At 43.4% G+C, this 15,765-nt stretch overlaps 4 protein-coding genes across 9 annotated transcripts in view; 2 read left to right on the top strand and 2 right to left on the bottom strand.

The window, feature by feature from the left end:
* Positions 1-15,765, top strand: part of LOC115179515 (zinc finger protein OZF) — a 919,448-nt gene that overhangs the window by 516,151 nt on the left and 387,532 nt on the right. The window lies entirely within an intron of this gene.
* Positions 1-15,765, bottom strand: part of LOC115179511 (zinc finger protein 665) — a 514,676-nt gene that overhangs the window by 468,837 nt on the left and 30,074 nt on the right. The window lies entirely within an intron of this gene.
* Positions 1-15,765, top strand: part of LOC115179539 (gastrula zinc finger protein XlCGF17.1-like) — a 558,171-nt gene that overhangs the window by 208,636 nt on the left and 333,770 nt on the right. The gene's annotated exons all lie outside the window — the stretch shown is intronic.
* Positions 563-14,874, bottom strand: LOC115179542 (gastrula zinc finger protein XlCGF7.1). Of its 2 annotated transcripts, none has more exons than XM_029741163.1 (3): positions 14,697-14,874; positions 10,124-10,336; positions 563-1,892 (listed from the first exon to the last, which is right to left on the bottom strand). In XM_029741163.1, the coding sequence occupies exons 2-3, from the start codon at positions 10,224-10,226 to the stop codon at positions 1,129-1,131; spliced, it is 867 nt and encodes a 288-aa protein (XP_029597023.1). In that variant the 5' UTR covers positions 10,227-10,336; positions 14,697-14,874; the 3' UTR covers positions 563-1,128. The 2 variants fall into 2 exon arrangements, with proteins under 2 accessions (XP_029597023.1, XP_029597024.1); XM_029741164.1 differs by having other exon boundaries at positions 10,142-10,336; positions 14,697-14,873.

Here is a 15,765-nt window from a genome sequence, read left to right on the forward strand (position 1 = left end):
TGAGCCTCACAAAGCTGCATTATCATGCTGAAACATGGTGATGGCGGCGGATTAATGGCACAAAAATTATGTTTGTTGTCCGTAGTTTATGCCTAACAATAGCGTAACCTCACTGCCACCATGGGGCACTCTGTTCACAACATTCACATCAGCAAACCGTTCGCCCACACAACACCATACACGTGGTCTGCGGTCTTCTCCAAAACAATGTTGGAGGCAGCTTATTGTAGGGAAATGAACATTAAATAATCTGGCAACAGCTCTGGTGGGTATTCCTGCAGTCAGCATGCCAATTGCACGTTCCCTTAAAACTTGAGGCATCTGTGGCATTGGGTTGTGTAACAAAACTGCACATTTTAGACTGTCTTTTTATTGTCCCCAGCACAAGGTTCACCTGTGTAATGATCATGCTGTTTAATCAGCTTCTTGATATGCCACACCTGTCAGATGGACAGATTACATTGGCAAAGAAAAAATGCTAACTAACAGGGATGGAAACAATTTTGAGCACAGAATTTGAGAGAAATACGCTTTTTGTGCATATGGAAAATGGGACCAACACTTTACATGTTGCATTTATATATTTTTTCCAGTGTAGATGTTTCAAAGCATGTTTATCGTTAAACAAAGTTGATTAATAGCAAAATAATATACCCAAACTAGTGGTGAAAACTGATCATCACATCATCTCTATCTGATACATGTTGCGTCTACTAACTCATTCCCACAGAGAACTGATCATCACACCATCTCTATCTGATACATGTTGTGTCTACCAGCTCATTCCCACAGAAAACTGCAGAAGGACAACACACAGTACCACCCAATCAACATCACACTCCATTGTTTTAACAAGAGATCCCTCAGAGGGTTTTCAACACCAAGGGTAAATCCAAGGTAATCTAAATATGTTTACAATAGAATCTAACAAAACACACAAAAACTGACAAGTTGTAAACTGATCAGTAAAGTAAAGAGAGGCTAACATTCTATAACACTCCCTTTCCTCTGCACAGTTCTCTCTCAGTGAGAAACAATTGGATTACAATAGAGTGTTCTACGCTTTCTTCATTTGATCCATTCACTGTTACCATTTCTTTTATCAGATGAGAATTAAGTGATTTAATCTTAGCTGGTCTGAGAGAATTGATGAAGCTTCTCTTTTTTATGTATACGTTGGTGTGTTTTTAAGTTGCTCAATTGAGAGAAACTTGTCCCACAGTCAGAGCAGTAGTAAGGCTTCTCTCCTTTATGTATCCGTTGGTGTCTTCTTAAATTGCTCAATTGAGAGAAACTCGCCCCACAGTCAGAGCAGTAGTGAGGCTTCTCTCCTGTGTGTGTTCTCTGATGAGATTTTAGCTCAGTTGATGTTTTAAAGCCTTTCCCACAGTCAGAGCAGGAGTAAGGCTTCTCTCCTTTATGTATACGTTGGTGTGTTTTTAAGTTGCCCTGTTGAGAGAAACTCTTTCCACATTCAGAGCAGGAGTAAGGCTTCACTCCTGTATGTATTTGTTGGTGACATTTTAAGGTATCCAATCGGGAGAAACTCTCCCCACAGTCAGAGCAAGAGTAAGGCTTCTCTCCTGTGTGTCTTCGCTGATGCGATTTTAGCTCAGTTGATGTTTTAAAGCATTTACCACAGTCAAAGCAGGAGTAAGGCTTCTCTCCTGTATGTATTCGGTGGTGACATTTTAAGGTATCCAATCGGGAGAATCTCCCCCCACAGTCAGAGCAGGAGTAAGGCTTCTCTCCTGTGTGTATTTTTAGGTGTATTTTGAGCTTTGATAGAATTGGGAAAATCTCCTCACAATGTGGGCAGTGATGAGACCTCTTAGCTCTGTGATCTTCCTGCTGTTGCTCTCTGGATGTAGAGAATGTCTCAACACGGCCTCCTGTGTGATCAGAAGAATCAGTCAGTTTGTGTGATATACATGTCAATCACAACTCTGTGATTTTTTATGAAGCCCTTTTTAAATGAGCAGTTTTCAAAGTGCTGAACAGAAACTCAGCCTAAAACCCCAAAGAGCAAGCAATGCTGAAGCGCAGTGGCTTGGGGAAAACTCAGTAGAAAGGCAGGAACATAGGAAGAAACAAAGAGAGGAACCAGGCTTCGAGGGGTGGCCAGTCCTCTTCTGGCTGTACCGGGTGACATATGTATTCATATGTGACCGACCGGCTCGATCTTATGTAGCAACATTTGAAATTATGTTTTTTACATTGGATAAAAGTAGAGACTCAGAGCTAGAAAATGGTATATCATACACTACAATTGAGGAACAATAGGAAAGTAATTATGCTTTAAAAGTTGATAAACTTGTAACCTCACTTGAGAAAATGGCCTTTGAATGTTTTGGTACACCTACTGGAGACCTCTGTCTACACCAATTCAGCATCGTTCACACCCTGTGCTGTTGGCAACAATTTACGTTTTTTTGTCAACTTTTACAGACACAGCCATATTCAACAGGTGTTGAGCGTTCGTAAATTCGTAATTTATTCTGCGCTCTTGTACACTCAGACGAGAGTGCTCCGAAATCAGAGTAGATAGACGTAGCTGGTACATTCGCTCTAGCTATCAATAGTTGTTGCAGTGACATAAACATTCTACTGAAATGGTTACTTGCATAGTGTTAAGACATGTAGTTAGCTAGCTAAACAATGAACCATAGTCCCAACTCTTGCCGTTAGTACCCTGCATTAATCTGCTGGCAGCTAACAAACCAGCTAGCTAACATCAGGCTATAACTAGCAACGCAAATTGCTCTGAGATATGAATAATATTACTACACAGATCATAACGTTAGCTAGCTAGCTAACAGTACACTAACTTGAAATGAAAATGACTGACAAAATTAGAAACGTGTAATATCTGAAAATGTAGCTAGACTATCTTCCAAGATGGCGTAGCAGTTCAGACGTCCTGTCGTGTCCCGTGTATATATATATATTTACATATTTTTTTTTTCTTCACTTATCTTTTTACATTTTTTTATTCTGAATACTCAACCTCAAGGCACTCTCCTGCAACCCGCCTCATCAATTAAAAAAAAAAAAAGAAAGTATTATTTACCTCATCTGAATTCCACGACAGAAGCTAGCCAGAGGTTAGCTATTTTCACAGGCTAACGTTGAAGTTCAGCTAGCTACGGTTAGCTGTCCTCAGCTATCCATTAGCTCGAAAAGCTATCGCCAGTTTTTGTACAGCGCGACTCAGACCAGAGCATATCGGACCTATTCTCTCTCCTTTCCTCGATTTCTACCGCAGGCTCTGGACATTTACACCTGGATCTTGCAGCTAACTAGCTGCTACCTGAGTGACTATTGGCAACGTCGGTCTCGGAATTAACACACACAATTACGGAGCTAGCTAGCTAGCCAGCTGAAGAATTCCGTCAGCCACTCGTGGGCTACTCCTGAGCTAGCCAGCTGAAGTGTCTCCTGGGCTACAACTCACCTATCCTGACCCGTTTTACTGCCGATGCGGAGCCCCATTGGGTCTTCACGACTGGATCACCGACGTTATCTGCCCGAGGGAGTTGTTCCAACTGGCCCCTCCGTCGCGACGTAACCTGATCGCCCATCTGCGGCCAGCTAATCGTTAGCTGTCTTTTCGGCTGCGATCTGAATAGGTCTGTCGGACACTTTTCTTGGGCCACTATAACTAACTATTCTGCCAACTTGGACAGGTCCCCCCTTCCACACGGAACCCCACTAACCCACAGACGGAAACGCACGAGGCGGCTAAAAACAGACCTCCCTCCCATCTTCCACCAGCTTGCTACCTATGGCCCAGCTAGCTGTCTGAATCTCACTGGACCCTCTGATCACTCGGCTAAGCATGCCTCTCCTTAATGTCAATATGCCTTGTCCATTGCTGTTCTGGTTAGTGTTTATTGGCTTATTTCACTGTAGAGCCTCTAGCCCTGCTCATTATACCTTATCCAACCTCTCAGTTCCTCCACCCACACATGCTATGACATCTTCTGGTTTCAATGATATTTCTAGAGACAATATCTCTCTCATAATCACTAAATGCCTAGGTTTACCTCCTCTGTACTCACATCCCACCATACCTTTGTCTGTACATTATACCTTGAAGCTATTTTATCGCCCCCAGATACCTGCTCCTTTTTCTCTCTATTCTGGACGTCACAGACGACCAATTCTTATAGCTTTTAGCCGTACCCTCATACTTATCCTTCTCTGCTCCGCTGGGGATGTAGAGGTGAATCCAGGCCCTTCAGTGCCTGGCTCCACACCTACTCCCCAGGCGCTCTCTTTTGATGACTTCTGTAACCGTAATAGCCTTGGTTTCATGCATGTTAACATTAGAAGCCTCCTCCCTAAGTTTGTTTTATTCACTGCTTTAGCACACTCTGCCAACCCGGATGTCCTGGCTGTGTCTGAATCTTGGCTTAGGAAGTCCACCAAAAACTGTGAAATCTTCATCCCTAACTACAACGTTTTCAGACAAGATAGAACGACCAAAGGGGGCGGTGTTGCAATCTACTGCAGAGATAGCTTGCAGAGTTCTGTCCTGCTATCCAGGTCTGTACCCAAACAATTTGAACTTCTACTTTTAAAAATCCACCTCTCCAAAAACAAGTCTCTCACCGTTGCCGCCTGCTATAGACCCCCCTCGGCCCCTAGCTGTGCTCTGGACACCATATGTGAACTGATTGCCCCCCATCTATCTTCAGAGCTTGTGCTACTAGGCGACCTAAACTGGGACATGCTTAACACCCCAGCCATTCTGCAATCCAAGCTTGATGCCCTCAATCTCACACAAATTATTAATGAACCCACCAGGTACAACCCCAAAGCCGCAAACACTGGCACCCTCATAGACATCATCCTAACCAATATGCCCTCTAATTACACCTCTGCTGTTTTCAACCAAGATCTCAGCGATCACTGCCTCATTGCCTGCACCCGTAATGGGTCAGCGGTCAAACGACCTCCACTCATCACTGTCAAACGCTCCCTGAAACATTTCAACGAGCAAGCCTTTCTAATCGACCTGGCCCTGGTATCCTGGAAGGATATTGACCTCATCCCGTCAGTAGAGGATGCCTGGTTATTTTTTAAAAATGCCTTCCTCTCCATCTTAAATAAGCATGCCCCTTTCAAGAAATTTAGAACCAGGAACAGATATAGCCCTTGGTTCTCCCCAGACCTGACTGCCCTTAACCAACACAAAAATATCCTGTGGCGTTCTGCATTAGCATCGAACTGCCCCCGCGATATGCAACTTTTTAGGGAAGTTAGAAACCAATACACACAGGCAGTTAGAAACGCCAAGGCTAGCTTTTTCAAACAGAAATTTGCTTCGTGCAACTCCAACTCTAAAAAGTTCTGGGACATTGTAAAGTCCATGGAGAATAAGAACACCTCCTCCCAACTGCCCACTGCACTGAGGATAGGAAACTCTGTCACCACCGATAAGCCCACTATAATTGAGAATTTCAATAAGCATTTTTCTACGGCTGGCCATGCTTTCCACCTAACTACCCCTACTGCATTCAACAGCACTGCACCCCCCACAGCTACTCGCCCAAGCCTCCCCCATTTCTCCTTCTCCCAAATCCATTCAGCTGATGTTCTGAAAGAGCTGCAAAATCTGGACCCCTACAAATCAGCTGGGCTTGACAATCTGGACCCTTTCTTTCTAAAATTATCTGCCGAAATTATTGCAACCCCTATTACTAGCCTGTTCAACCTCTCTTTCGTGTCGTCTGAGATTCCCATAGATTGGAAAGCAGCTGCTGTCATCCCCCTCTTCAAAGGAGGTGACACTCTTGACCCAAGTTGCTACAGACCTATATCCATCCTACCCTGCCTTTCTAAGGTCTTCGAAAGCCAAGTCAACAAACAGATTACCGACTATTTTGAATCCCACCGCACCCTCTCCGCTATGCAATCTGGTTTCAGAGCTGGTCATGGGTGCACCTCAGCCACGCTCAAGGTCCTAAACGACATCGTAACCGCCATCGATAAGAAACATTACTGTGCTGCCGTATTCATTGACCTGGCCAAAGCTTTTGACTCTGTTAATCACCACATCCTCATCGGCAGACTTAGTAGCCTTGGTTTCTCAAACGATTGCGTCGCCTGGTTCACCAACTACTTCTCTGACAGAGTTCAGTGTGTCAAATCGGAGGGCCTACTGTCTGGACCTCTGGCAGTCTCTATGGGGGTACCACAGGGTTCAATTCTTGGGCCAACTCTTTTCTCTGTATACATAAATGATGTCGCTCTTGCTGCTGGTGAATCTCTGATCCACCTCTACGCAGACGACACCATTCTGTATACTTCTGGCCCTTCTTTGGACACTGTGTTAACAACCCTCCAGACGAGCTTCAATGCCATTCAACTCTCCTTCCGTGGTCTCCAACTGCTCCTAAACACAAGTAAAACTAAATGTATGCTCTTCAACCGATCGCTGCCTCCACCTGCCCGCCCATCCAGCATCACTTCTCTGGACGGTTCTAACTTAGAATTTGTGGACAACTACAAATACCTAGGTGTCTGGTTAGACTGTAAACTCTCCTTCCAGACTCACATCAATCATCTCCAATCCAAAGTGAAATCTAGAATTGGCTTCCTATTTCGCAACAAAGCATCCTTCACTCATGCTGCCAAACATACCCTCGTAAAACTGACCATCCTACCAATCCTCGACTTCGGCGATGTCATTTACAAAATAGCCTCCAATACCCTACTCAACAAGCTGGATGCAGTCTATCACAGTGCCATCCGTTTTGTCACCAAAGCCCCATATACAACCCACCACTGCGACCTGTATGCTCTCGTTGGCTGGCCTTCACTTCATCATCGTCGCCAAACACATTGGCTCCAGGTCATCTACAAGACCCTGCTAGGTAAAGTCCCCCCTTATCTCCGCTCACTGGTCACCATAGCAGCACCCACCTGTAGCACGCGCTCCAGCAGGTATATCTCTCTGGTCACCCCTAAAGCCAACTCCTCCTTTGGTCGTCTCTCCTTCCAGTTCTCAGCTGCCAATGATTGGAACGAACTACAAAAATCTCTAAAACTGGAAACACTTATCTCCCTCACTAGCTTTAAGCACCAGCTGTCAGAGCAGCTCACAGATCTCTGCACCTGTACATAGCCCATCTTTAATTGAGCCCAAACTACTACCTTTTCCCCTACTGTATTTATTTATTTTGCTCCTTTGCACCATATTATTTATATTTATATTTTAACTTTAACTTTCTTCAAACTACAAATCTACCATTCCAGTGTTTTTTCTTGCCATACTTTATTTACTTTGCCACCATGGCATTTTTTTGCCTTTACCTCCATTATCTCACATCATTTGCTCACATTGTATATAGTCTTATTTTTTTCTACTGCATCATTGATTGTATGTTGTTTTACTCCATGTGTAACTCTGTGTTTTTGTATGTTGTCGAACTGCTTTGCTTTATCTTGGCCAGGTCGCAATTGTAAATGAGAACTTGTTCTCAACTTGCCTACCTGGTTAAATAAAGGTGAAATAAAATAAAAAATAAAATAAAAAATCTAACCCGTATACGGATGGACGCTTCTCACTCTCTCACTGATGTCATCGTTACCCTTAGTTTGAAGATGTAATCCAGAGACATGTGTTTTCTCCATCTCCTTAGCTATCATACTCTAATTCCACTGATTTCAAAACTCAGTCCTCCAGAAAGTGGAGAGCAACACTTTTGGAGTTCCACTACGAAATATTTATTTTTAAAGCCACAGACAGGATTACCTACACATACTGACCAGCTCAAATAGACAAAAGCATGCTATATGTCTCTAGGCATGTCCAGCTCACTCATCTCAGCCACTGATGGCTAGCTGGAAGGTTGCTGTCTTTTTCTGTGGCTAAACCAACTAGGCTCAGAATCGTTTTATTTTATTTGTCTTTACAGATGGCATACATGTTTGTTATTAAGGCACATGAAAGTTCACATGTTCCAGAAGGCATTTCTGACAAAAAACACATTTTCATTCAAAAAAAAGTTGGCATTCAAATGGCTCTACTGTGATGCAGTGATGTGTGACATACACCTAGTCTCCTGAAACGAGTCACATATCAGGTGTGGCCAGTCCTCTTCTGGCTGTACTGGGTGACATATGTATTCATATCAGTAGGCTGTACAATACAGGGGAATAAAACTATTCCAAAAGTGGGTAACAGGCAGGGTTGGGTCAATTCCATTTAAATAACAGTCAATTCAGAAAGTAAACCAAATTCCAATTACAAATTTTCCTAATTGAAAAGCATTGAAGAGAATTGGAATTTCAGTCTATTTTCTGAAGTATCTGGTATTGACCCTAACCCCAGTAACAGCGGAAGTCAAGGGGCAAAAGGAGTGAAAATTATGAGCCATATCATCCTCCACTCACTATCACAAGGGTTAGAAACTACACAGACTCATTTCATAGAACTTTAAAAAAGTGGCAGTTGGTCTATTTCCCTTCTTTAGTCTACTCTCTAAGCACTCAAGATGGCTTAAGATGTGTGATGTCTGAATTACAGAATTCAACCAAGCAACAGGCTGGGTCATAATTTATAGAGGTCTAACTTATGAAAATAACGTAGCAGTGCATTCGGAAAGTATTCAGACCCCTTCACTTTTTCCACATTTTGTTATGTTACAGCCTTATTCTAAAATGTATTAAATATTTTTTCCCTCATCAATCTACACACAAAACCCCATAATGACAACGCAAAAACAGGTTTTTAGAAAATGTTCGCAAATATATAAAAAATTAAAAACAGAAATACCATATTTACATAAGTATTCAGACACTGCTATGAGACTCGAAATTGAGCTCAGGTGCATCCTGTTTCCATTGATCATCCTTGAGATGTTTCTACAACTTGATTGGAGTCCACCTGTGGTAAATTAAATTGATTGGACATCATTTGGAAAGGCACACACACCTGTCTATATAAGGTCCCTAAGTTGACAGTGCATGTCAGAGCAAAAACCAAGCCATGAGGTCAAAGGAATTGTCCGTAGAGCTCCAAGACAGGTTTGTGTTGAGGTACAGATCTGGGGAAGTGTACCAAAAAATGTCTGCAGCATTGAAGGTCCCCAAGAACACACTGGCTTCCATCCTTCTTAAATATAATTAGTTTTGAAACACCAAGACTCTTCCTAGAGCTGGCCACCCAGCCAAACTGAGCAATCGGGAGAGAAGGGCCTTGGTCAGGGAGGTGACCAAGAATCTGATAATCACTCTGACAGAGCTCCAGAGTTCCTCTGTGGAGGTGGAAAAACCTTCAAAAAGGATAACAATCTCTGCAGCACTCCACCAATCAAGGCTTTATGGTAGAGTGGCCAGACGGAAGCCACTCCTCAGTAAAAGATACATGACAGCCCGCTTGGAGTTTGCCAAAAGGCACCTAAAAGACAAAGACCATGAGAAAGAAGATTCTCTGGTCTGATTAAACCACGTTTGAACTCTTTGGCCTGAATGCCAAGCATCACATCTGGAGGAAACCAGGCACCGCTCATCACCTGGCCAATACCATCCCTATGGTGAAGCATGGTGGTGGCAGGGACTGGGAGACTGGTCAGGATTGAGGGAAAGATGATCGGAGCAAAGAACATTGAGATCCTTGATAAAAACCTGCTCCAGAGCGCTCAGGACCTCAGACTGGGGCAAAGTTCCACCTTCCAACAGGACAACGACCCTAAGCACACAGCCAAGACAATGCAAGAGTGGCTTTGGGACAAGTCTCTGAATGTCCTTGAGTGGCCCAGCCAGAGGCCGGACTTGAACCCAATCGAACATCTCTGGAGAGACCTTAAAATAGCTGTGCAGTGACACTCCCCATCCAACTTGACAAAGAATGGGAGAAACTCACCAAATACAGGTGTGCCAAGCTTGTAGTGTCATACCCAAGAGGCTGTATTCGCTGCCAAAGGGGCTTCAACATTACATTTGCAAACATTTCTAAAAACCTGTTTTTGCTTTGACATTATGGGGTATTGTGTGTAGATGGATTAAATTGTAGTTTTCATCAATTTCCGAATAAGGTTGTAACATAAATTATGGAAAAAGTCAAGGGGTCTGAAAACTTTCAGAATGCACTGTAGATAGAACCTGCTCTTACCATGACTAACAGATTTACCAATCTCCTCCTCCTCCTCCTCATCTTTAATGATGACATTCAGTTCCAGTGTTTGACTGCAGTCTTCCAGCGTCTCTGATGCCATCTCTGGATCCTGCAGTGCAAACTGGGCTCCACTGTCACAATCAGGACCCAGTGACTGTAGGTTTGTCCTCACTGTTTATATTAACGGCCTCAGACTTAATCTGAGTTGGCCTGTAGTAATAAAGACAAACGGACACAAAAGTTATTTTCTTCACAGTTCTGGCACTTTCTTTATTCTGCAAAAATACACTTTTTTCTTGTTCAATTATCTCATTTCAGTAGATCAGGTAGCTAATCCTTAACAAAATTCATTCATTCACATTAGACACAAAGTACACATTTTAAATTGCACAACATAAATGCACTTAATCTATTGTAGATTTCCTAAATTCACAGAAATGCATACATGACTCAAAAACCATTTAGTGCAAGATTGCAGTATGATTTAGGCAGTAATATGTAATTTTTTTATGAATAACCTTGTCTTACCTGTATTACTTCACTCACATAAAACAATTGTATTTCCCATTCACACCATAGTAAGAATTATCAGGGGTCGTACAGTGGCAAGTCAAATTCAATGACTTTTTCAGGCACTAATATTTATTTACTTTAAGCCCCGTGTGAAATCCCTGAACTATAGATAAATATAGAAACAACTGAATGTGTCTGAATATTAGTACACATGTAAAGAACTGATAATCATTACATTCAGCTTCAAAACTGTAGTGCAACTGAAATGTCTCTCTCTGATGAGGCACTACCTGCCTCATTGTACAGACCTATGGTATCATGGCGGTCCGCAAACCCCCAACAACTCTGCTGCAGTTTACAAGATAACTTTCAACCTGGTATTTCTGCTTTACACAATCCAAGTTGTTGATAACCTTACCAATGAAAGCTATGAAGTACATTTTATTCACTATTAAAGTATCCTTTGTCAGCACATTTATGGACACAAGATTTCTGAACAGGCCTCGAAACCATGTCAGGACCAGTAGGAAGACCAGTTCTGACAGTAGGTCCTCTTACTACGGGACCAACCATGGAAGCTCCATCAGTCTGACAGTAGGTTCTCTTACTACGGGACCAACCATGGAAGCTCCATCAGTCTGACAGTAGGTCCTCTTACTACGGGACCAACCATGGAAGCTCCATCAGTCTGACAGTAGGTCCTCTTACTACAGGACCAACCATGGAAGCTCCATCAGTATGACAGTAGGTCCTCTTACTACAGGACCAACCATGGAAGCTCCATCAGTATGACAGTAGGTCCTCTTACTACGGGACCAACCATGGAAGCTCCATCAGTATGACAGTAGGTCCTCTTACTACGGGACCAACCATGGAAGCTCCATCAGTATGACAGTAGGTCCTCTTACTACGGGACCAACCATGGAAGCTCCATCAGTATGACAGTAGGTCCTCTTACTACGGGACCAACCATGGAAGCTCCATCAGTCTGACAGTAGGTTCTCTTACTACAGGACCAACCATGGAAGCTCCATCAGTATGACAGTAGGTCCTCTTACTACAGGACTAACCATGGAAGCTCCATCAGTCTGACAGTAGGTCCTCTTACTACGGGACCAACCATGGAAGCTCCATCAGTATGACAGTAGGTTCTCTTACTACAGGACCAACCATGGAAGCTCCATCAGTATGACAGTAGGTCCTCTTACTACAGGACCAACCATGGAAGCTCCATCAGTCTGACAGTAGGTCCTCTTACTACAGGACCAACCATGGAAGCTCCATCAGTCTTACGGTAGGTCCTCTTACTACGGGACCAACCATGGAAGCTCCATCAGTATGACAGTAGGTTCTCTTACTACAGGACCAACCATGGAAGCTCCATCAGTCTGACAGTAGGTCCTCTTACTACAGGACCAACCATGGAAGCTCCATCAGTATGACAGTAGGTCCTCTTACTACAGGACCAACCATGGAAGCTCCATCAGTATGACAGTAGGTCCTCTTACTACGGGACCAACCATGGAAGCTCCATCAGTATGACAGTAGGTCCTCTTACTACGGGACCAACCATGGAAGCTCCATCAGTCTGACAGTAGGTTCTCTTACTACAGGACCAACCATGGAAGCTCCATCAGTATGACAGTAGGTCCTCTTACTACAGGACCAACCATGGAAGCTCCATCAGTATGACAGTAGGTCCTCTTACTACGGGACCAACCATGGAAGCTCCATCAGTATGACAGTAGGTCCTCTTACTACGGGACCAACCATGGAAGCTCCATCAGTCTGACAGTAGGTTCTCTTACTACAGGACCAACCATGGAAGCTCCATCAGTCTGACAGTAGGTCCTCTTACTACGGGACCAGCCATGGAAGCTCCATCAGTCTGACAGTAGTTCCACCAGTCTGTCTTACAGCCTCTGCATATCATACATCATGACGGATTCTATATCTCTGAGCATCTCTCTGCACCTGGCATCCACCAAATGCTGCACTGTGTGTCCTCCGCACAATTGCAACACTTAACCGTCACATTGCTCCAACATTCACCGTAATCATGTTCCCCACCACACTTGGCACATCTTTCCACTCAACAGCTACATGTCCCATTCTTTGGCATTTAAAAACACTGATGATTCACCGTTGCTGCTCCAGTTTCAACTGTTCTGCTATGGAACCCTGACCTGTTCACCGGACGTGCTACCTGTCCCAGACCTGCTGTTTTCAACTCTCTAGAGACAGCAGGAGCGGTAGAGATACTCTCAATGATCGACTATGAAAAGCCAACTGACATTTACTCCTGAGGTGCTGACCTGTTGCACCCTCGACAACCACTGTGATTATTATTATCTGACACTGCCGGTCATCTATGAACATTTGAACATCTTGGCCATGTTCTGTTATAATCTCCACCCAGCACAGCCAGAAGAGGACTGGCCACCCCTCATAGCCTGGTTCCCCTCTAGGTTTCTTCCTAGATTCTGGCCTTTCTAGGGAGTTTTCCTAGCCACTGTGCTTCTACACCTGCATTGCTTGCTGTTTGGGGTTTTAGGCTGGGTTTCTGTACAGCACTTTGACATCAGCTGATGTAAGAAGGGCTTTATAAATACATTTGATTGGTTGATTGATGAGGCTGGGTCAAATTCTCTGACATTGAAGCTAAGGAATCATATTCTGTATTTTTACAGACAAAACCTTATCAAACCTCAACAGCACTGATAAGCTTTCACTTCTTTGCCCCTCTTTCCTACTGATCAACCTTTAGTCTTCAACCACTCTGTCTCCCTTCACATGTTCTTTAACAAGATCATCCATGGACATTGGTAATCAGAGATTACTCCCTTCAATTTAACATGGCTTCTGAGCTTCGTCCCATTATGATTTTCCAATTGAAGAATCTTCCCTTGCTGAACCTGACTAGCACAAGATATTAACAGTCTACCATTTTCAATGAACGGCCCAGTTTAACTTCACCTCTCTTTTTATGGCCTTGGTTAATCAGATAGGGTGTAAATGAGGCCCTGTGGTCTCCTCAAACACCATCCCAACTTTCCACTGTGACACATTATTACTCTAGCTCCCTACCTTGGGCCTCTTTAGAGTTTCTATACTACATGCGCCACTGCTTCCAGTATCATTATCTCTGTTCTTCCTATGTCTTTCCACTACAGACCATTCACATTCTAGGCCCTCATCCTCCCGCTCCATATCATCAGAACTGTCCCCCACATTGATCGCATTCCAGCACAGCTGTTGCTTCTCAAACTCTCTCTCCATTTCCATTGTTTCAGGGGTGTCAAACTCATTCCATTGAGGGCCGAGTCTCCGCAAGTTTTAATATCTTCCTTTCAATTAAAACCTAGACAATCAGGTGAGATGAGTTCCTTACTAATTAGTGTACTTAATTCATTAATCAAGTTCAACGGTGGAGCGAAAACCCGCAGACACGTGGTCCTCCATGGAATGAGTTTGACAGGTGCTCTGATTCATCTGCATTAATCGACGCCATTCCATGCAGTTGGCCTCTCTCTCCAAACGGTGAAGGATAACTTCAGTTAGCTTCCCTCTATTTTGACACTCCATCACACAGCCTCATGTGGCCATTTCACCACGAGCAAACTCCTAGAAAGACGACCGAAACCGTTGAAACCGCCATTTGACTAGCCTCCTCCGAACCATCCTGATCTCGCGAGCTTACATTAAAGAAACAGTGTATGTAAACTCGCGAGATCAGGATGGTTCGGACGAGGCTATTTACCAGCTCATAAACAACATTTTACACAAAACCAAGAACATGTAAAAACGAACTCAAATAAGTGGAATCTTTATGAAATTACCTTGACGAAATTATGTACATACACTCAGACAAACCCAAAGTCTAGCTAAGTGACTTGTAAAATCGTTTTTAATCACGTTCTTCACTCACTCGATTTGACCCCAAAATAACACATACAATTAAAAACCTTTACCAAACGTGATAATACCTTGACAGATTTGTTACCTAGCATATTATATATTCTTTCGACATTAGAAATTTAAACGTGCTATTACATACCTGTAATAATACATTTGAAACGGACACAACCCCTATCGACATACAAGCACAGTTCTGTCGTTTTCTACCCGGAACTTCCTGTTCCCCACAACGACAATACAACAGCAGCATCTTCTTCTCTGGTATACTGACATTTACACAAATATAACCTGTCTGCCGCCACCTACTGTACGGTTAGTAAACTGTAGAAACAAATACATGTCCATTGCGGAAAAGGGGAGGGGGAACAACGACATCAAAACACATAAATAGATAAATAAAAACATCCCACTCCTTCAGTCACAGTCCTATTCAAATCACATCCCTACACAGTCTCATGGGCCTCGTAGGGAGGAACATCTTCAGTCACAGTCCTATTCAAATCACATCCCTACACAGTCTCATGGGCCTCGTAGGGAGGAACATCTTCAGTCACAGTCCTATTCAAATCACATCCCTACACAGTCTCATGGCCTCGTAGGGAGGAACATCTTCAGTCACAGTCCTATTCAAATCACATCCCTATACAGTCTCATGGGCCTCATAGGGAGGAACATCTTCAGTCACAGTCCTATTCAAATCACATCCCTACACAGTCTCATGGGCCTCGTACGGAGGAACATCTTCAGTCACAGTCCTATTCAAATCACATCCCTACACAGTCTCATGGGCCTCGTAGGGAGGAACATCTTCAGTCACAGTCCTATTCAAATCACATCCCTACACAGTCTCATGGCCTCGTAGGGAGGAACATCTTCAGTCACAGTCCTATTCAAATCACATCCCTACACAGTCTCATGGGCCTCGTAGGGAAGAACATCTTCAGTCAGTATTCCCTGCAATCAGTGGTGTAAAGTACTTAAAATATTTGTACTTAAGTACCACATAAGTCGTTTTTGGGGGTATCTGTACATTACTTTTGATATCTTTGACAACTTCAACTTTTACTTCACTAGATTCCTAAAGAAAATAAGGTACTTTCTACTCCATACATTTTCCCTGAGACCCAAAAGTACTCGTTACATTTTGAATGATTAGCAGGACAGGGAAATTGTTCAATTCACACATCCCTACTGCATCTGATCTGGCA

The sequence above is a fragment of the Salmo trutta genome, chromosome 39 (assembly GCF_901001165.1).
Source record: "Salmo trutta chromosome 39, fSalTru1.1, whole genome shotgun sequence".
Classification (NCBI taxonomy): domain Eukaryota; kingdom Metazoa; phylum Chordata; class Actinopteri; order Salmoniformes; family Salmonidae; genus Salmo; species Salmo trutta.